This window comes from Lithobates pipiens, unplaced genomic scaffold, assembly GCF_037356315.1.
Source record: "Lithobates pipiens isolate NorthernLeopardFrog02 unplaced genomic scaffold, aLitPip1_a1.2 Scaffold_18, whole genome shotgun sequence".
Taxonomy (NCBI): Eukaryota; Metazoa; Chordata; class Amphibia; order Anura; family Ranidae; genus Lithobates; species Lithobates pipiens.
In genome coordinates, this window is record NW_027507758.1 from 140616697 (window position 1) to 140638529 (window position 21833).

The following is a 21833-nucleotide window of genomic DNA, read 5'->3' on the forward strand; positions in this document are numbered from 1 at the left end:
TTATGATCCCCCTGTCATCCCTAGTGTGTCTGCAGGCATAACACTTACGACACTTCCTAAAGCTTTTATCACCAGTCAAAACGTTTCATCTTGAATATAACTCCTCACTAACAAATCCTCAAGGCTGGGTTCACACTGGAAAACGCAGCAGCTCACAGCAGGAGTCTGGTGTGTCTCCATTCACCATTCCAGGTCTGATTTTAGCCTTACTTTTGGGCTGATCTCAGACCTGAAATGGACCAAAAGACGCACAGGACTCCAGTGCAATTTGCATTGGAGCCATTTCAGAGATGTGTGAACCGGCTCCATTGAAAGCCAGTCACAATCTCCTGCTATGCTAACTGGATGCGAGGAAACCCGCATCCAATTTGCAATAGTGTGAACCCAGTCTCAAGGGAGGGGCTTTGGGGTAATATCATCCTGAGGACCAGATCCTTCCTAAGAAGGGGCCAATATTGCTTGATAATCTTTACTGTCGTCTTGTCTTTACAATAGGGAAAATACTAATAGGGGTTTCTTACTCCTCATTTGCACCCCCTTATCACACAGAAGCAGCTCCGAAACTAGGAGGGGGCAGGGGGGCTCCTTCCCCGAGTGAGGCATCTAGAAGATTGCCACCAGGGGTTCCACCCTCACCTGCACTGGGAACTGCTGCTCTCAGGGTGTCACTGCTGCCCGATCTAGTGTAATGGACAGGCAGGTCTCTGTCCTAGTCCTGCCCAGTGCCCAAACAGCCTATGTCTTTTCTGTGTGAGGCATCCCAGAGAAGGGGAGGCTTCAAAGAAGGCCCTGAACTGGACGTTGGGTGCAGAGAAGGCCCTGGACTGAGGGGGTGCGGAGGAGGCCCTGAGCTTGGGGGGTGCAGAGGAGGACCTGGACTGGAGGGTTCAGTGGATTCTCTGGGCTAATGGGGGGTGCGGAGGAGGCCCCTTGGCTGGGCAGTGCAGAGGAGCCCCCTTGGCTGGGGGCTGCAGAGGAGGCCCTGGGCTGGGGGGTGCAGAGGAGGCCCTAACTGGGGGGGGCACAAAGGGGACTCTGGACTTGGGGTATGCAGAAGTGGCCCTGGACTGGGGGGGTGCAGAGGAGGTGCTGGAGTGGGGGGTGCACAGGAGGCCCTGGACTAGGAGGGGGTACACAGGAGGCCCTGGACTGGGGGGTGCAGAGGAGCCCCTGGACTAGAAGAGGAGTAAACTGGAGGCCCTGGAATGGGGGTTTTAGGGGAGGCCCTCGACTTGAACAGGGGGGTTGATAAAGGACCTGGATTCAGAGAGCAGGGTGCAGGGGAGGCTCTTAACATTGGGTGGGCTGTAAAGGAGGCCTTGTACTAGGAGAGGAGTGCAAAGGAGACCCTGGACTAGGGGGGTGGGTGTAGAGGAGGCCATTGATAAGGAAATGGGGGTGGGGGTGGCAAAGGCCCGTGGATGGGGGGTACAAGGTAGATACTGAACTAGGTGAGGGCTTGCCTGGAGGTCCCAGATTAGGAGAGGGGCTGTCTGGATATCTTGGACTAGGGAAGCAGGTGTCTGGAGGCTCTGGACTGTGACATGGGGATCGTGGAGGCCCTCTGGACTATGAAAAAGGGTGCCTGAAAGACTTTCCAGATTCAGGGAGAAAGAGCCTGGGCTGAGGAAGAGCCTGCCTGGGCCCTGGAGGGTGAGTTCACAACATAAAACAAGGACATTTATCAATTGTTGCAAGCAATGCCAAACAGGAGCAGAGGGACAGGTGGTGTTATAGATTTATTAAAGGAGAAGTACAGCTAAAACAAATTGTTTTGCACTGCTGTGACCCATTTTCAGCTGACAGCAGGCTTAAGCTTAGTCCCGGCTGATATCACGAGTCTGTCCAGGCTAAGGAAAGATCGCAACCATATGGCTGGAATTCACTCACATGCCTGGACCGGCACCCATCTCAGCCTCTCAGCAAGCTGCTGAGAGGCTGAGCTGGCCACTCCTGCTCCCTCCACAGCCTAGTGTTTCAGTGAGCACCGGGGGGGGGGGGGGGGGGCAAAGCAGAGAGTCAGAGTTTGACAGCCACCAGCACTCTGCTCAAGGAGCACTGAGAACGGCTGTTTAATTAGTGATCGGCTGTTTAATTACTCGGTTCTCAGCCTTAGAGCTGGCGGTAGACAGATGCAGCATCTACCTAGGTAAGTATGATTCATAAATAAAATTCCCATATTTCTCTTTTAATTACCCAACATCTCCTCTTTTGTGCTATTTGGTCCACATGATGACAATTCATTCACATGGAGCATATGTGTACATGCCCAGTGTGATGGCTGTGTACCGCGTGGGGATACTTGGTGTCCTGTGCATCCCTGTGTGGGCAGTCCAGTCAAAGTCAATTGGGACACAGAAGCTGCTTGGATATTGTCGAATGTCAAAATTTGACATGCAGACAGGAAGGGATGCATGTATCCAAATGCACAGTGTCTGCATTCAGATTGGTACACCAACTCTATAGTTGAAGTTCTCTGGTGGATGCAGATGCAGCAAAAAGTGGCGCAGCATACAGGAACTGTCTCAGTGCTTGTCTGAATGAGGAATTTTTCAAAACTAGAGTAGACAGATTTTGGAACAGCTGTGCATGGCAACCAATCAGCTCATTTCATTTTCAAAGCTGAACAAGCTGAAGACAGAAGCTGATTTGTTGCCATGCACAGCTGTTCCAAATTCTGTCTACTCTAGTTTTGAAAAATTCCCCTTACTGTGTTTTACATTTCTTACTCCTGACTACTGCATTCTAAGTTCAGCACATTCCTTGTTAAAGTGGTTGTAAAGGCACAACATTTTTAATCTTCATGCATTTTATGCATGAAGGTAAAAAACTTTATGTGTGCAGCAGCCCTCCAAGCCCCACCTAATTCTTACCCGAGCCCCCTCTCGATCCAGCGATGTCCACAAGAGCCTTGGCTGTCCGGGGACTCACACTACAAATTTTTGGCTTTAGGCAGCAACGGGAGTCATTGGCTCACACTGCTGTCAATCACAGCCAGTGAGCCAATCAGAAGAGGGAGGGAGCAGAGTCGAGCCATGGCTACCTGTGTGAATGGACACACAGAGCTGTGGCTTGGGAGCGCACCTGCTTGGGTGCCCTCATAGCAAGCTGCTTGCTGTGGTGGCACCCAGAAAGGGGGAGGGACCATGAGTTCCAGTGAGGGACCCGAGAAGAGGAGGATCCAAGCTGCTCTGTGCAAAACCACTAAACAGAGCAGGTAAGTATAACATGTTTATTATTTAAAAAAAAAAAAAAAACAAGACTTTAATATTACTTTAAGGTTAGCTGTGTGTAGTAAAGGATATGCGATAGAACAGTTTTATTTTATTACAATTAGTGTCCTGAGGTTTGTACCATCTGCTACATACTCGCTTTTGGCACAGTCATTAAAGCATATGACCATTTAAAGCGGAGGTTCACACAATAATTGAACCTCCACTTTTCGTAACCCCCCACCCGGAGTCACATTTGACAACTTTCAGGGGGGAGAGGGGGTGAAGATACCTATCTAAGACTTCCAACACTTCCGAGTCTATGCCTCTTCCAGTCCTGCCACGCTGTCTGCTGGGACACACACAGGTCCCAGAGACAGCGCGGACCATTCTCATTGCGCTGCGCGACTCACGCATGTGCAGTAGGGAACCGGGAAGTGAAGCCGCAACACTTCACTTCCTGATTCCCTCACCAAGAATGGCGCCAACAGCAGCCACGATTGCTCGGCTTTGGCTGCCGACATCGCTGGACTCCAGCAAAGGTAAGTGTCCATTTATTAAAAGTCAGCAGCTGCAGTATTTGTAGCTGCTGGCTTTTAATAAAAAAAATTTAGGTGGACTCCCTCTTTAAGCTCCTCCCACTGTTAATGCAATCTGACCACACCCACAGTGTTGGCATGGTGTCACTATATTGCCACATACCATTTTTCTTAGGGGGGTGCAAAAAATGTCCAGGTGCCAGATGTGCTAGTTACGCCACTGCACAGAAGGGTTTTTCTGTCTGCCTTCAAAGCATCTCTATATGCTCTTTCCACAATCTGGGGTTTACATTTTTTTTAGAAGCTTTAATCTCAAGCCTTCTGACTGTTGTTGATCACAAGTAATCACATTTGAGCAGTTCCCCCTATACCTCAGAAACTGTCCTTTAGGGATTGCTTCAATCCAGGGATGGTGATGGTAACTATCCACTGGTACAAACACATTACAGTCTGTTTTTGGTATACTGCTGTTTCAATCCTACTCTCAATAATCCTGATGCCCAAGTCAAGAAAATTGACCTGACTTTGACTATAAATAGTCGTAAAATCCATGTTCTAGTCTGGATATTTCAATTTTTGGGTGAACTCTTGTAATGAGGCTTTGGTCACACCCCAAATGAAGAAGCAGTCATCAATATATCTTCTCCAAAGTATGAGTTTAGGACCGATCTTCCCATTAATAAAGAGGTCCATCCTGGCACCCATAAATAAGTTCACATAGAACAGTACATATTTACAACACATAACATATCCATGTATTTGACTTTACTGGAACCCCCCCAACCCAAAAGTTACTGCTCTCCAGAGCTAACTTCAAGGCCTCCATTAATAATCCAGTGTTAGCCTGGTCTACTTGTGGGATTTTCTTACAGCATCAATCCATTTTGTGTGCTCAATAACTGTGTAGAGTGATTTGTGTTACAAGTGACCAGGAACCACCACTCTTTATATTCTAAATTCTCTAAAAAAGGGGAAGTATATCCCTTTCATCCTTCAAATAAGAAGGACGTCTAGCGACTAGAGGTTGTAGATGTAAATTAATATATTCAGATATCCTTGATGTATGGGACTCTACCCTTGGCACTTTGGGTCTTCCCGGGTTTCTATTGCGCTCTTGTATTGTATGTATTTTTGGATGAAAATTACTATACTCTTTCTCCTTTTTTATTGATCACCCAGTCCTTATATCCTTTTATGAAAATAAAATTTGTATTGTTCTAGGTTGTAAAGGAAAAAGGTTTTCTATCTTAATGCATTCTATGCTATAAAATAAAAGGCCTTCTGTGTGCAGCAGCCCTCCTCAGCCTCCCCAATCTGGACGGGTAATCTGTCTATCAAAGTTCCCTGGACAAGGGGGAGGGGCTGTGTGTGACGGCGCGCGACGGGGAACACACAGCTATTGAAATTAAAGCTGTGATGTTCCCGGCGCTCTATTCAACCAGACGGCGGCGGCTCTCCTGCGCTATACACCCCCCATCATGGGCGGCACCAGGGACGGGGGCGGAGTTCTGCCCACAGGCCCCGCCCCATTTTCAGCTCAATTATCGGCCGTTTTTTCCTTTCGGCAAACTGCCGAAAAGGGCATTTTCGGCCGATATGTTTCCTAGTTCCCTAGCATCCCTAGTTTTAAACCCCAAAATATACAAAATATACAATATATTGCAGCTTACCAATCATTATGTTGTAGGCAGCACTCTCACCTATCAGTAAAACGAGTCGCTGGTTCGAATCCCAACCACGACACTACCTGCCTGGAGTTTGCATGTTCTCCCTGTGCCTGCGCGGGTTTCCTCCGGGTACTCTAGTTTCCTCCCACACTCCAAAGACATGCTGGTAGGTTAATTGGCTTCTGTCCAAAATGGGCCCTAGTATATGAATGGGGACCTTGGATTGTGGGCTCCTCAAATGTAGGGACCGATGTGAGTGTGCGATGTACAGGGGATAGGGACAATTTGTAGACACGCACCCACACTCACTCAGGATGGACTGGTGTCTTTATTCAACCTTACTAACTATGTAATGTATTAGATGTGGTGGTTGCATTTGTTTTCTTTTTTAGGCTTTTTCCTTCTGTTTCCACCTGGTGTTCTGGCCAGTAACACACCTCCTGTGTTAGAGTGCCCCCACTCTGGATGAAGGAGCACAGGGGGCATATTTAGACAGCAGCATTGTCAGTCTGGAGAGAGAGGGTGTTAGATATCAGATTTAAATAAACTAACAAATTGAAGTCAAACTCCAGTTAACACTTTATAAGCAGTTACAGGAACAGACGGTTTCCTTTTGTGATAAAGGTTTTACATAAATAAAAAAAGCTGATCATTATAAGCTCCCCTGTCAGTAGTAAATGGTTTGTCTCATCCCTGTACATCTGCAGAACAGCTTGTTCTTTTGATAAAAAAAACAGACCTGCTGGCTGGATCACCAGATGGAAAGGAAGCCTAAAAAAGAAAAAAGTAGCCATCACCTCTAAGCCCTTGTACACACGGTCGGACATTCCGACAACATAAAAAATCTGATCGTACTTAACGTGATTACGTTATTTCGTTACGACGGGACTACGTTCGGGCTAGTAGCCAATAGCTTTGGTCTAGGAATTTGATCTGAGCATGCGTGGCACTTTGTCCGATCAGAATTCTCTACATACAATCGGACAAAGTCCGATCGGATCATGTTGTCGGAAAGTTTTATAGCCCAGCTCTAAAACTTTGTCCGTCGGATATTCCGATGGAAACAGTCCGATGGAGCCCACACACAGTCGGATTATCCGACAACACGGTCCGATCGGACATTTTCCGTCGGAATGTCCGACCGTGTGTACAAGGGCTAAGAAATAATAAGCTGCAGTATAATAAAGTTTGCTTTTGGGTTTAATACCACTAAAAGCAAAACAAATACAATCTAGAAAGCTTCAACCAATATGTCAGAGGCAATGAATGACATTTTTATTATTTTGTACTTGTCAAACTGAAGTATGTGTACGTGTATATGTGTGTTTTGGTCACACACCTGTGAGAATGGGGCCATTGCAGGTACCGTATTCCTTTCCATAAAACCAGATGTAATCTTGACTTAACAAAAAATGATTTACACAAACATATTTTTTTCAGTGTGGCTCATAATGTGAGACTGTAAGGGAAAAAAGATCTCCTAAACTGAATGGAAAAATTTGACATTGGGCTTTATCTCCCTACTACTCTTCATAAAATTAGAATTATGTGGTATTCCTGTACTCATTATGTCATGTACATATCTCAAATGATGATTATAATTAGCTTGGGCATGTTACAGTCCTAGTACAAACTCGGCAAGCCCACCAGTGAAGCTCTTACCTGTACTGGGCCAATCATCTGCAGCCTGGACATTCCCGCCCCGCAACCGGGGAATAGGAACCAGGGAATACCTCAGCCGCTTATTCCCTCATCAACTAAATCTGACCTCCATAGTTAACAGAAAAATTCTTGCTTCTTGGCATTTCTCATCTACTTTATCTGCAAAGTCTGTCCTTTCCTATATACAGTAACTTGACTTTCAATATAACTATATCAGAAGTAAAGACCTATTACATGGAAATGGGTCATGGAAATTTAATTACATGCTTCACATGGAAAACGCTGAGCATATTCTTACGTAACTGAAACCTATACCTTTAGTATGTTGCAATGTGTTGTCATGTTGTTTTTCTAACATATGTCTGATCTTTTTAATCTCAATAGCAAGCTGCAAAGCCGTCATCACTTTCAACCAGGGTCTGAGGGGTGGACGAGTGGTGGAACTCAAGAAGACTGTGGATAAAGCTGTCAAGAGCTGCCCTTCAATTAAACATGTATTTGTTGCTCAGAGGACAGAGAACAAAGTCGACATGGGTAGTCTTGACATACCTCTTGAAGAAGTACGTTATTTCTGAGTATACTTATACTATGAGATATGGAGCTTGATGTACTAGTGTTTGAAATAAAATAAAGTGATGTGCACCTGTGGGTACGCCCAACATCCAGTCATGTGCAGAAGAATTTGACATGTAATGGCCCGTACACACGGTTGGACTTTCCGACAGAAAATGTGCGATCGGATCGTATTGTCGGAATCATGTGTGGGCTCCATCTGACTTTTTCCATCGGAATTTCCAACGCACACAGTTTGAGAGCTGGATCTAAAATTTTCTAAAAACAAAATCCAATCGTTTAAATTCCGATCGTGTGTAGACAATTCCGACAGACAAAGTGCCACGCATGCTCGGAATAAATTACGAGATGAAAGCTATTGGCTACTGGCTGGTTTATAGTCCCGTCGTATGTGTTCTACGTCACCGCGTTCAGAATGATTCGATTTTCCGTCAACTTTGTGCGACCGTGTGTATGCAAGACAAGTTTTGGCCAAAATCCATCTAAAAAAATCTGACGGATTTTGTAGCCAGAAAGTCCGACCGTGTGTACAGGGCATATGTCTTTTTCTTCACCAGATTGGAACGCAGTTAACTTCACTTGAACTTTTGTCACAATAAAGCAAATCGGGCTCATGGTATATATGTGCATTCAATTTAAACTGGATCTGTACTACAGAACAGTTGCCCATTTCATGATTGCTACCCACTTGCTTTAACCCAATAAAGGGGTAATATCAAAGGCTTTTTAATACTCACCTTTCCTTGAAGATGAATCAAAGCATATATCTCCACGCACTATGGATTTTAAAAAATAACTTTCAACAGTTTATTAAAGCGAGCGCATCACAGCGATGAAAGTGCAAGGTTTCTAAGCCACATAGGACTCCTTCATCAGGCATGTGACAAGTGCATAGTGTAGTGTTAAAACATTTAAAGTACCATCCACCAATGACAGAACAAATGATTCTACACTACACTATGCACCTATCACATACCTAATGTAGGGGTCTTGCGTGGCTCCAAAACGTTGCACTTTCACCACTATGATTTGATCAATAGTTTCAAGATCCTTGGTGTGTTGGTGATATATGCTTTGCTTCATGTTGACACCAGTTTCCACCCAGTAGCTGCTACAGCACCCATTTACTTAAGGCCATCTCCAGGAACGTGTGCGACAGGAATATTCTACATTTCCTTGAAGATGGTAAGATGATGAAATGTCAACACATTTCTGTTTTGTGGTCTCAAAAGGACCTTGCAGCTTAACCACTTTCAGACCGGACCATTTTGCTGGTAAATGACCAGAGGTCTTTTTACAATTTGGCACTGCGCTGCTTTAACTGGTAATTGCGCGGTCATGCAATGTTGTACCCAAACAAAATTTGCGTCCTTTTCTTCCCACAAATAGAGCTTTCTTTTGATGGTATTTGATTGCCTCTGCGATTTTTATTTTTTGCGATATAAATGGAAAAAGACCGCAAATTTTGAAAAAAAATGATATTTTCTACTTTTTGTTATTAGAAAAATCCAATAAATTCAATTTTAGTCATACATTTAGGCCAAAATGTATTCAGCCACATGTCTTTGGTAAAAAAAAAGTCAATAACTGTATATTTATTGGTTTGCGCAAAAGTTGTCACATCTACAAACTAAGGTACGTTTTCTGGAATTTACGCAGCTTTTAGTTTACGACTGCCTATCTCAGTTCTTGAGGTGCTAAAATGGCAGGGCAGTACAAAACCCCCCCAAATGACCCCATTTTGGAAAGTAGACCCCCTAAGGAAATTGATAAGTGGCATGTTGAGCCCATCGAATATTTTATTTTTTTGCCTCAAGCGATTGAATAATGACAAAAAAATAATTTTTTTTTTTTTTTTACACAAAGTTGTCACTAAATGATATATTGCTCACACATGCTATGGGCATATGTGAAATGACACCCCAAAATAAATTCTTCTGCTTCTCCTGAGTATGGGGATACCACACGTGTGGGATTTTTTGGGAGCCTAGCCGCGTACGGGGCCCCGAAAGCCAAGAACCGCCTTCAGGTTTTCTAAGGGCGTAAATATTTGACTTCACTCCTCACTACCTATTACAGTTTTGAAGGCCATAAAATGCCAAGATGGCACAAAACCCCCACAAATGACCCCATTTTAGAAAGTAGACACCCCAAGCTATTTGCTGAGAGGCATTTTGAGTCCATGGAATATTTTATATTTTGCCACAAGTTGCGGGAAAATTACAAACTTTAATTTTTTTTTTTTTTTTTTCACAAAGTTGTCACTAAATGATATATTGCTCACACATGCTATGGGCATATGTGAAATGACACCCCAAAATAAATTCTGCTGCTTCTCCTGAGTACGGGGATACCACATATGTGGGACTTTTTGGGAGCCTAGCCACGTACGGGGCCCCGAAAACCAAGAACCGCCTTCAGGTTTTCTAAGGGCGTAAATATTTGACTTCACTCCTCACTACCTATTACAGTTTTGAAGGCCATAAAATGCCAAGATGGCACAAAACCCCCACAAATGACCCCATTTTAGAAAGTAGACACCCCAAGCTATTTGCTGAGAGGCATGTTGAGTCCATGGAATATTTTATATTTTGCCACAAATTGCGGGAAAATTACAAACTTTTTTTTTTTTTTTTTTTTTCACAAAGTTGTCACTAAATGATATATTGCTCACACATGCTATGGGCATATGTGAAATGACACCCCAAAATAAATTCTGCTGCTTCTCCTGAGTACGGGGATACCACATATGTGGGACTTTTTGGGAGCCTAGCCGCGTACGGGGCCCCCCGAAAACCAAGCACCGCCTTCAGGCTTTCTAAGGGCGTTACAGTTTTGAAGGCCATAAAATGCCAAGATGGCACAAACCCCCCCCAAATGACCCCATTTTGGAAAGTAGACACCCCTAAATTTAGGGGTACACTAGTGAGACTAGGTAATAAATGGCGGGTGCCCTAAAACTATAAAAAAAATAACTAACCAACCAGCGTCACCTGTAACAGTTATATGGTGATCACTGGTGAAAGGGTTAACTAGGGGGCAATCAGGGGGCTTTATGCGGTAGTATATGGGGGTCCCTGGCGCTATAAAAAGCTGCGGCGAACCTAAATACCTACCTGCCTAACTAGCGTCACCTGTGACACTAATACAGTGATCAGAAAAACGATCGCTTATTAGGCTGGGTTCACACTGGAGCGATGTGGGAACGCCACGAATGCGCGGCGGGTTCCCGCATCACATGCCTCCCGGCGGCAGTTCACACTGCCCTATGCGAACTGCTGGGAGTGTCAGTGAAATATTAATGACACCCCCAGATCAGTTCGCATATCGCAGTGCGATCTGCAAACTCGGATCGCATGGTGTGAACACCCATGCGATCCGATTCTGCTGCGGACCAAAAAAAGGGTCCCGTGCGAGTTTGCGGCGGGTGCGGCGGGTGCGACACGAATTCAGCCATACTATCTGTATGGCTGAACTCGAATCGCACAGAGATCGGATGTGATTTGCACTGCAGTGCGGTGCGAATCACATCCGTTCTCAAACTGCTGCAATGTGAACCCAGCCTTAGTGACACTGGCGACGGGGGGTGATCACGGGGTTAAACCTTTATTGGGGGGGTTAGGGGGGTACCTTAGAACTAAAGGGGGCTAACCCTAACTGCCCTAACAGTTATTACAGTCACAAATGACACCAATGCAAAAAAAAAAAAAAAGCAATTGGTGTCACTGTGACTGGGGGGGCAGGGGTAATTGGGGGGGTGATCGGGGGGTAAAGGGGGGGTGTGAGTGTGCCTGGCATGTTCTACTGTATGTGTGGTGTGTTGGTGCAACTCACCGAACCTCTCTCCTCGGTGCCGGAACGAAAAATACCGACACGGAGGAGAGAATACATCACCTCCTCTCCTGTGTTTACATTACAGGAGAGGAAGTGATGTCACGGAGGATTTCCATTCGTCGAGAGCGATCGCGAGGGGGTGGCCATGAATGAATGGCCGCCCCCTCATCCCGGATCGCTCTCGAAGAAATGCCGACCACCGCAGGCACCGGGGGGGGGCCCGATCGGGCCCCCCACCCGCGGGCAGGCAGGGACTTATATATACGCCCATATGCCTGCCCGTGCCATTCTGCCGACGTATATCGTCGTGCGGCGGTCGGCAAGTGGTTAATGTTTAGGCAAATCTAGGAAGTTAGTGGCTCTGCTTGAACACTGATAATCCCTGTGGCAGGGGTCTCCAAAATGTATAAACAAAGAGCCAGTTTACTCTCCTTCTAACTTTAGGGGGGCTGGACTGTGGCCAATGGGGGAAGAAAATCTCCTGCTGTCAGACTAAACAATACCCCATCATTGCTATTAAGGGGAGTAATAATGCCCCATCGTTGGTATTAGGGGGGGAATAGTGCCCCATTATTGGTATTAGGGGTAGTAATAGTGTTCCATTGTTGGTGTAAGTGGGGGGATTGGTGCTTCATCATTGGTGTCAGTGGGAGGAACAGTGCCCCATCATTTGTATCAATGGGAGAAATAGTACCTCATCATTGGTATCAGTGGGAGGAATAGTGCCCCATCATTGGTGTCAGTGGGAGGAATAGTGCCCCATCATTGGTGTCAGTGGGAGGAAGAGTGCCCTATTGATGGTGTCAGTGGGAAGAATGGTGCCCCATTATTGGTGTCAGTGGGAGGAATAGTCCCCTATCATTGGTGTCAGTGGGAGGAAGAGTGCCCTATCGATGGTGTCAGTGGGAGGAATAGTGCCCCATTATTGGTGTCAGCGGGAGGAATAGTGCCCCATCGATGGTGCCAGTGGGAAGAATAGGGCTCTATTTTCAGTGGCATAATATATGCCCCACTGTTGCTGATAGTGGAGGGAAATAATGCCCCAAGGGCCAGATAAAAGCATTCAAAGGGCCGCATCCGGCCGCCGAGCCGCAGTTTGCAGACCACTGGTTTAGAGTCACAGAACAGATAATAGATTTACCTAATGTCTGTATGGACTACCAGCTTTCATGAATAAGAAATATTGACTTGCACATCAGATTGAATGGAAGATTCAATTGTTTCATTGCTTCTTCAAAGTTTGTTGTTCTCATTATTATTATTATTATTATTATTATTATACAGGTTTTATATAGCGCCAACAGTTTGCTTAGCGCTTTACAACATGAGGGCAGACATTACATTTACATTACAATTTGGTACAAGAGGAATCAGAGGGCCCTGCTCGTTAGAGCTTACAATCTAAAAATAAGATCCTCATAAGATCCCTTCCATTGCCTCTCCATTAGTATCTGCCAGTTTTGTTAATGGATAGCCAAATATGTTTCAAATCAGGCCACTGAAGACATACAGTATTTTTGCCTGCAAGTATCTGCTATGCAACTGGACTGGCCATCTATAATAGTGCCTGAATTTAACAAATATTGATTTGGGAGACATATTTATGTACAAAGTCATTTGCTGTATTACATTGTGCCCCAAAGTAAGGGCAGAACTATGAGTGCCACCATTTCTGACTTCTTTGTTAAGTTTTAGGCACCAGGGCTTTGATGCCGATCCTACCTTTAGTTCCTGCTAACCTAAAACTACCCAATCTGTGTTGGCTGCTTGTTCCAGGTCAGTACCTCACTCAGGGGTGGATCCAGAGTCTAGTTTCGGGAGAGGCACTGCCAGAATTTTTTTTTTTTTTTTTGCGGGCAGTTTATCGGGAAAATGGCTGGCGTTGTTGCTTCAATCATCACGGCGCCATGGTTGATATGGTGTCAGGATGATTGAAGTGCATTATTTATATTATTACATTGTTATATAAAATTAAATGGTTCAACTCACCATAATCCAGAATCAGTGGGAGCCCTGAGGGTGTCACTTGCCACCAGATGTGGCTTGTCACTTGCGACGTCGCCTGCCACACCTTGCGGATTGTCACTTGCCACGTCACCTGCCACACCTTGCGGATTGTCACTTGCCATGTCACCTGCCACACCTTGCGGATTGTCACTTGCCACGTCACCTGCCACACCTTGCGGATTGTCACTTGCCACGTCCCCTGCCAAACGTCCCCTGCCAAACCTTGCGGATTGCCACTTGTCACGTCAATTGCCACACTGCGGATTGTCACTTGCCAGGTCACCTTTCACACTGGGGAGGCAGTAAATGCCTGAAAACTGACTCAGTGGTGCAAATCGGCACACATTTCCACTTGAATGGTGCTTCCCCCCTTCTATATAGCAGCTCAGTGACAGAGTTCACTCACAGCCCCCATTTTTCTCCCACCAAGCCCTGACAGCATGCCCACTCTTCTCTTTCCTTCAGACATGCACTCCTTCCAGCGTGCAATCTCCATCCAAAGCCCTTCGCACCACCGCCCCTCCCCTCACACACTGCTCAGAGGGCGGAGGGGACCCGGAAATTACTTTGCGCTGCGTGGTGTTATAGGTCCAGCGTTGCATGCCTCGTCATCACGTCGGCTCCGTGACTGACTCCAAGACGTGACTCATTGCTAGACGCCAGGCGGCCCAGGCGCTAGCAAGGGTTGCCATGCCAGCACCCCAGCTCCACCCACCTCCAGGCTCCTCCTGGTCCCAGCGCCGCATAATTGATCTCTAGAGTCTCTCTCTGTGCTGCTGATCGGATGATGAGAGAGAGACTCAGGGCAGCGCTGCAGATGACTGTGACAATCATGTCGGTGTGATATTTTCGGGGGGGGGCAATTGTCCTGTTGCCCCCCCCCCCCCCGGATCCGCCCCTGACCTCACTAGGATAGGCCATGGATGCCAGTTTAAGAGCTTGCATCATTAAAACCAGTTAGGTTTCAGAACATCTAAAACTTTACCCTTTCCCAGCATTCATTTGGCCTACAAAACGGATCCCCTTTAACCACTTAAGCCCTAGAAGATTTGGCTACTCAATGACTAGAGCACTTTTTGCGATACGGCACTGCGTCACTTTAACAAACAATTGCACGTCCTGCGACACTGTACCCTAACAAAATTGACGTCCTTCTTTTCCCACAAATAGAGCTTTCTTTTGGTGGTATTTGATCATCTCTGTGATTTTTATTTTTGCGCTATAAACAAAAAAAGAGCGACAATTTTAAAAAAACTCAATATTTTGTCCTTTTTGCTATAATAAATATCCCCCTTTTTTTTTTTTATCTTTTTTTTTCTCAGTTTAGGCTGATATGTATTCTTCTACATATTTTTGGTAATAAAAATCGCAATAATTAGACATGTACATTCGTTTTCATCCGAATTTCAGGTATTTTCGTTTTCGTTTTGACAAACGATAACGAAAGTGCAGAATCCGAAAAACGAAAGATCCGACATAAATAAATGCTTTATTTTCGTTGTTACAACAGTTCGATATAGAATAGGAGATTCGACGTGGCTCTCAATAACAATCTGTGTCTATAGAACCTGTGGTCGAATGTGCATAACCTTACCTCTATTAGTCCAAGATTATATAGAGAAAATATTTGACAGAGAGAAAAGATTTGACAGAGAGAAAAGATTTGACAGAGAGAAAAGATTCTAAAGTGCTAATTTTAAAGGCTAATATGCAAGTTACTGTCCTTAAAAGTGTCTGGGGACCTGGGTCCTGCCCCAGGGGACATGTATCAATGCAAAAAAAAGTTTTAAAAACTGATGTTTTTTCGGGAGCAGGGATTTTAATAATGATTAAAGTGAAACAATAAAATTTCGTACCTGGGGGGTGTCTATAGTATGCCTGTGAAGGGGCCCATGTTTCTGGTGCTTAGAACTGTCCCTGCACAAAGTGTCATTTCGGCAGGAAAAAAAGTAATTGAAAGCCATTGATAAAATAAATAAATAAATAAAAAAGCGTGGGGTTCCCCCAAATTCAATTACCAGGCCCTTCAGGTCTGGTATGGATATTAAGGGGAACCCCACGTCAAATAAAATTTTTTTTTTTTTACGTGGGGTCCCCCTGAAAATCCATACCAGGCCCTTCATCCGAGCACGCAACCTGGCAGGCTGCAGGAAAAGAGGGGGGGCAAGAGAGCGCCCCCCCGAACCGTACCATGCCACATGCCCTCAACATTGGGAGGATGCTTTGGGGGTCTGTGACCCCTCAAAGCACCATGTCCCCATGTTGATGGGTTGATAAGAGCCTCATCCCCACAACCCTGGCCGGTGGTTGTGGGGGTCTTGCAGGCGGGGGGCTTATCAGAATCTGGAAGCCCCCTTTAACAAGGGTACCCCCAGTTCCCGCCCCCCCCTGTTTGAAATGGTAAGGGGGTACAAAAGTACCCCTACCATTTCACAAAGAAAGTGTAAAAAATAGTTAAATAAGACAAACACACTTTTGAGAAAGTCCTTTATTAAAAAGGACTTTCTCAAAAGTGTGTTTGTCTTATTTAACTATTTTTTACACTTTCTTTGTGAAATGGTAGGTGTACTTTTGTACCCCCTTACCATTTCAAACAGGGGGGCCGGGATCTGGGGGTCCCCTTGTTAAAGGGGGCTTCCAGATTCTGATAAGCCCCCCGCCCGCAGACCCCCACAACCACCAGCCAGGGTTGTGGGGATGAGGCCCTTGTCCCCATCAACATGGGGACATGGTGCTTTGAGTGGTCACAGACCTCCAAAGCATCCTCCCAATGTTGAGGGCATGTGGCCTGGTACGGTTCGGGGGGGGGTCTCAGGTCCCCCCCTCTTTTCCTGCGGCCTGCCAGGTTGCGTGCTCGGATAAAGGGTCTGGTATGGATTTTTAGGGGGACTGTTCTAAGCACCAGAAACATGCACCCCTTCACAGGCATACTATAGACACCCCCCAGGTACGAAATTTAAAGGAATATTACACTTTTATTGTTTCACTTTAATCATTATTAAAATCACTGCTCGCAAAAAAACGGCCATTTTTAAAACTTTTTTTTGCATTGATACATGTCCCCTGGGGCAGGACCCAGGTCCCCAAACACTTTTTAGGACAGTAACTTGCATATTAGCCTTTAAAATGAGCACTTTAGATTTTGAACGTTGGAGACCGATAGACTTTAATAGGGTTCTAAAGTTCACACGAAGTATGCTATATACTAGCTCCGTCGAATCTTCTTTATACATTCGACAGACACCATAAGCCTTCAAAGACAGATTCGACCGTAATTCATGTGGATTTCTGGACGAATGCAATTTTTGAACGAAAAACGAAATAAACAAAAAAGGGATTTCGGGAGTAACTAAATAAATGTATTTTTCGGACGAAAATGAAATTCCGAAACAAAATATTTTACTCTGCACATGTCTAATATGCATATGTTGTTTGGTTTGCACAAAAGTTATAGCATCTACAAAATAGGGGATAGATTTATGGTATTTTTATTATTATTATTTTTTACTAGTAATGGCGGCAATCAGTGATTTTTATCATGACTACGACGTTATGGCGGACACATTGGACACTTTTGACACATTTTTGGGACAATTGACAATTATACAGCGACAGTGCTATAAAAATGTGCTGATTACTGTATAAATTCACTGGCAGGGAAGGGGTTAACACTTGGGGGTGATCAAGGGGTTAACTGTGTTCCCTGGCTGTGTGTTCTAACTGTAGGGGGAGGGGACTGACTATAGCAGATGACAGATTGTGGTTCCTAGCTATTAGGAACTCACGATCAGCATCTCCTCTCAGAACAGAACAGTTATTTGTGTGTTTACACACACACACACGTCCCTGTTCTGCCTCTCGTGCTCGCGATCGCTTGTGGCTGGCGGTCATCACAACCGCTGGTCACGAGCATCGGCACCCCCGCAGTGCAGCGGGCGCATGTGCACGCCTGCTATCCCGATTAAAGGAGCCGATGTACAGCTACGACGGCTTGCGGGATCGTGCCGCCCTGCCGCAGTATGACGTCGGCTGGTCGGCAAGTGGTTAAGGATGCAGATGTGTCTCTAGTGTCCTATGATGTCGTGTGTATCTGAAGAGGTACATAATTCAAATACAAATTCCAGTCTAGCCCTGACTTTCCTCCTGTAATCTATATAACCTATTTCCATTGGTAGGTTATTAACAGCTTTCAGAAGGAGAGGGATGAAGTGCCTCCATTCTTACATAATTTCTAAATATAACCTTTCACCCAGTGAACAATAATGCACACTGCATGTATTATGACCTTGGTCATTGAAGATCATGTGTTTATATGCCCCATCATGTACTTTCACATAGGTGCTTAGTGTTTAGAGCAGTGATTCTCAACCAGGATTCCATGGAACCCTAGGGTTCCTCCAGAGGTTGCTAGGGGTTCCTTTAGCATTGGGCCATTTCTGCCTCTCAGATAAGTTTCCAACGATCCTTTTAGCTATCTGTAAGGAGGTAATTCTTCCCAATGACCACAAGTGTAATGACCATTCTTCCCACTGACCATCACACTAATGTATCATGAGCTGTAGATTTCTAATTTTTAGCAGGGGTTCCCCAAGACCGGAGAACTATTTCAAGGGTTCCTATGTGTTGAAAAGGTTGAGAAAGGCTGGTTTAGAGACTGTTGAACTTAATAAATTACCTTTTCAGTTAAATGGTATAAGGACCCCAGCTTTACTATATTGATTACCTGATGACAACATTGTTGCAAGATTTTAGGAAATCCCTTAATAGAAAACCGAATTTAGCTCACCAGACGATACATCTTTCAAAAACCACCCCCGAGATTCTGATCTTTTACAATTTGGCAACAAATCATGAATATATGTGTCTATAGACTTGCCCAACATATGTCCATAGCTGATGACCCAATTACCATCTAAATGGAGATACCTACCTTATCATTTTGAGTACTTATTCAAAAAGTCAATTTAGTAATCATCTTATAAATGACTCGATCAATACAGACTTTAGAGACACGGACCTTAAACTTTGGGCCCTTTAATGGCCCATAGAAAATGTATGGGTCTGTAAGTCACAGCCTTAGATTTCTAATATTTTTCTCATAATACAGAAGTGATTCCACGACTACTCATCTCTGTCATATTGAGCTATCACACTGATTAAATAAATAATCCACTTGTTCTTACTCTAGCAGTTCTTTTCCATAAAATCTGTTTACAATTAGTCACCTATCCACAATGTAGCCATGAGTATGACCATTTTCCCTCTGCATGAAGCCTTTTTTCTACTTAGAAGTCAGCATTGGCAGCTCTCATATTTTGTCTTTGTGCATTTACTTTAAGTTTCTGACCTAACAATTTAAGCCTACCAATGTCTGCATCTGTGAACTGTGCTTTAAAAAACAACCACTATTTCCTGGATATACCAATTGTATGGATTAACATACCAGAAAGCATTCTGTACTATATTAAGACACATATCGCTTGCGGCTATGTGTACTTATGTAATGTAAAAAGCACGTTGGGACTTTAGGCATACTCCTCCTAGTAGCTATTGCATTCAATACAGTAGTAACAAAGAGTAGCTCATCTGAACTATTGATAATTAAATAATTAATAATTATTTAATAAAATAATTGTTAATTGATCCGGTGACTGTATGGGTAAATTCTGAAAAGTTTGGATGATTAATAAATATTTTCTCATTCCATAGTGTGATATAAAACATGATATCTCTTTTTTCTGTCCCTATTTTTGTTGTAAGTGATACTATTTTGCCCTAAAGTAAAAGTATAGTGTATTATGAGCATATAGCATGAAATGTTTTTGCAGTGTTTACCATTTTTCATTTTAAACTTTACAAATAATGGTGTAGCACAACCCATACAACAAATACAAAGTGAACAAAAAAGTCCACACATTAATTTTGATATAACACACGTACACAAAAATTTCCATGCTTCCAACCAACGGTGAAACTGACGTATCTTCTTATCTTCTCAGTACATATCACTCCTGCTCCACATGCAATTCACCACCCGTGAACCTTATATGCTCACCACCAGTATTTGACCTCAATAAATTAAGGTCACTAGCGCTTTGCTCCTTCATGGGCTGTATAATGAATGGCTTCTCAAGATGTTTCTCCTCATTTCCAGTCTCTCCAATTGCAGATATTCATTCATGAAAAAGAATTGGACCAATAGTGTTTTCTGTACATTTAAAATCATTTAACATAAACCTCTTAAATTACACTTACGAGCAAGTGTACACACAATGCTATATACAATGCATTACAAAATTGTAAGAAGCATCCCTCTCTCTGTTGACTGCAGATGGCCACCATATAATGTTACTAACATGGCTCCACCTCTATACACGTTATGCCTGATCCACGGGCCTTTTAAATGAATGGAGAGAACTATTGGTCCCAATTCTTTTTTCATGATTGAATGTCTCCAATTGGAGAAGAGAAAAAAACATTTTGAAGAGCCATCTATTATACAGCCCATGAAGGGGCAAAAGCTAGTGACCTTAATTTATTGGGATCAAATACTGGAAGTGAGATTCACCTCCATGGGAGGTGAATTGTATGTGGTTCACGGGTGATATGCAATGAAAACATAAGACAATACGTCTGCTGTGGTCTGACTTCCTGGTAGAAGGTGGCTATGTTCTTTCTCCATGGTCCCACTATATGTAGGAACATAGCCACCTTCTCTTTCTTGCTTGTGAGATGTGCTAGGGACTATGGATTTTTTAGTATGCATAGATCAGTGCACATGTAACTAACGTGCACTGCTTTTCCAAACAAATGGAAGTGAGGCAGAAAAGGAGATGTTCAGGAGCTCAAGGAGGGCGTTAGAAGGTGGTAAATATAAGGAGCAATTCCATGAATAATAGATTACAGGACCATTAAATAGTGGATGAGTATGAATTCATTTTGGAGAGTAAAGCGGAGTTCCGCCCAAAAATGGAACTTCTGCTTTAAGTACTCCTCGCTCCCTGACATGCCACATATGGCATGTCATTTTTTTGCGGGGGGAGTGTGTACCTAGTTTAGAGTGGGACTTCCTGTCCCACTTTCTCCTTCCTGCTCTTGGTCACCTAGGCGATTTTTCCTTTCCCCCTAGGCGGCCCCTTCCTCTCTGCAATCTTTTGGTATACGTCACAGGTCCCAGAAGATTGCCTGGCCACTAGCAGATCTCAGCGCAACTCGCGCATGCTCAGTGCCATGAAAGCTGTCACGGCCGGGTGTCCACTTGCTATGCCGGCGCAGAGGCGGGGGAGAGGAGCGAGGTCCGCATCGCTGGACCGTGGGACAAGTGTCTGTTTAATAATAGTCAGCAGCTACACTTTTTGTAGCTGCTGACTTTTAATAAATAAAAAAACGTTTAGAACTCCGCTTTAGGGCAATTGTTTAACGTTACTTTAAGATAAAAATAAATCAATAAAAAAGTCTATATGTTCTTTTAGGCCTTCCAAAAGTGAGATCAACTAAATATCACTGTCAGATTATCCAAACTAGAGCAAAACATGAACACTTTCATAACAATGGCTAGGCAGTTAGTACTCATCATGTTATGTGACATTCAAGTTCTAGATTCGGTTACCATCAGGTTCTGCATATAGTCTGTATTTTTCCTATGTAGAATAGCTTCAAGCCATGGTTTCCTAGTGAAACCCAAAATGTAGTGGTAGGTTTCCAACTGGATTGTTTTTAATTTGCATGTTTTCACTCCTGTGATTAGGACATTTGATTGTAAGCTCCTTTAGGCAAAAACTGATGGTACTAATTACTGTGTAAAGTTCTGCAGAATTTGCCAGCACCATGAAACAATAAACAGTATGTGATCAAATGTATGAACATTGTCTTGCTTTGGTTTGCAGGAAATGGCTAGAGCAGATCCCATCTGTCCTCCAGAACCCATGAACAGTGAAGACATGCTATTCATGTTGTACACCTCAGGTAGCACAGGGATGCCAAAGGGTGTTGTGCATACACAGGCTGGCTACCTTCTCTATGCTTCCCTGACACACAAGGTATGTACAGTGTATATGTGATGGGTATAAATGCATATCTGTATGGATGGTGTAAACAATATGACAATGTACAAAACATAGAAAGTATCACTTCTATATTTTAACAGCATGTCTAGTTTATGTTGGAACTTCCTGCTTTGCCTTTGTGTGAGGATGAGCCATTCTAACCACAGACACAGGCAATATGTTCAAAATAGAAGAATGTAAATTGGAATCATGTTTTTACAGAATATAATTTTTTTTATGTTTTATGTTCATTCAATATTTTCAAACTGGTGTTCAGCCTACCCAAACCTGATA

General features: G+C 44.0%; 1 protein-coding gene across 1 annotated transcript in view; it reads left to right on the plus strand.

Annotated features, from left to right (window-relative positions):
- ACSS1 (acyl-CoA synthetase short chain family member 1) overlaps positions 1 to 21833 on the plus strand; it is a 200218-nt gene that overhangs the window by 93724 nt on the left and 84661 nt on the right. Inside the window, exons 4-5 of the mRNA XM_077486195.1 lie at positions 7465 to 7640; positions 21381 to 21533. Coding sequence (XP_077342321.1) covers positions 7465 to 7640; positions 21381 to 21533 — 329 coding nt within the window. The remainder of the gene's footprint in view (positions 1 to 7464; positions 7641 to 21380; positions 21534 to 21833) is intronic.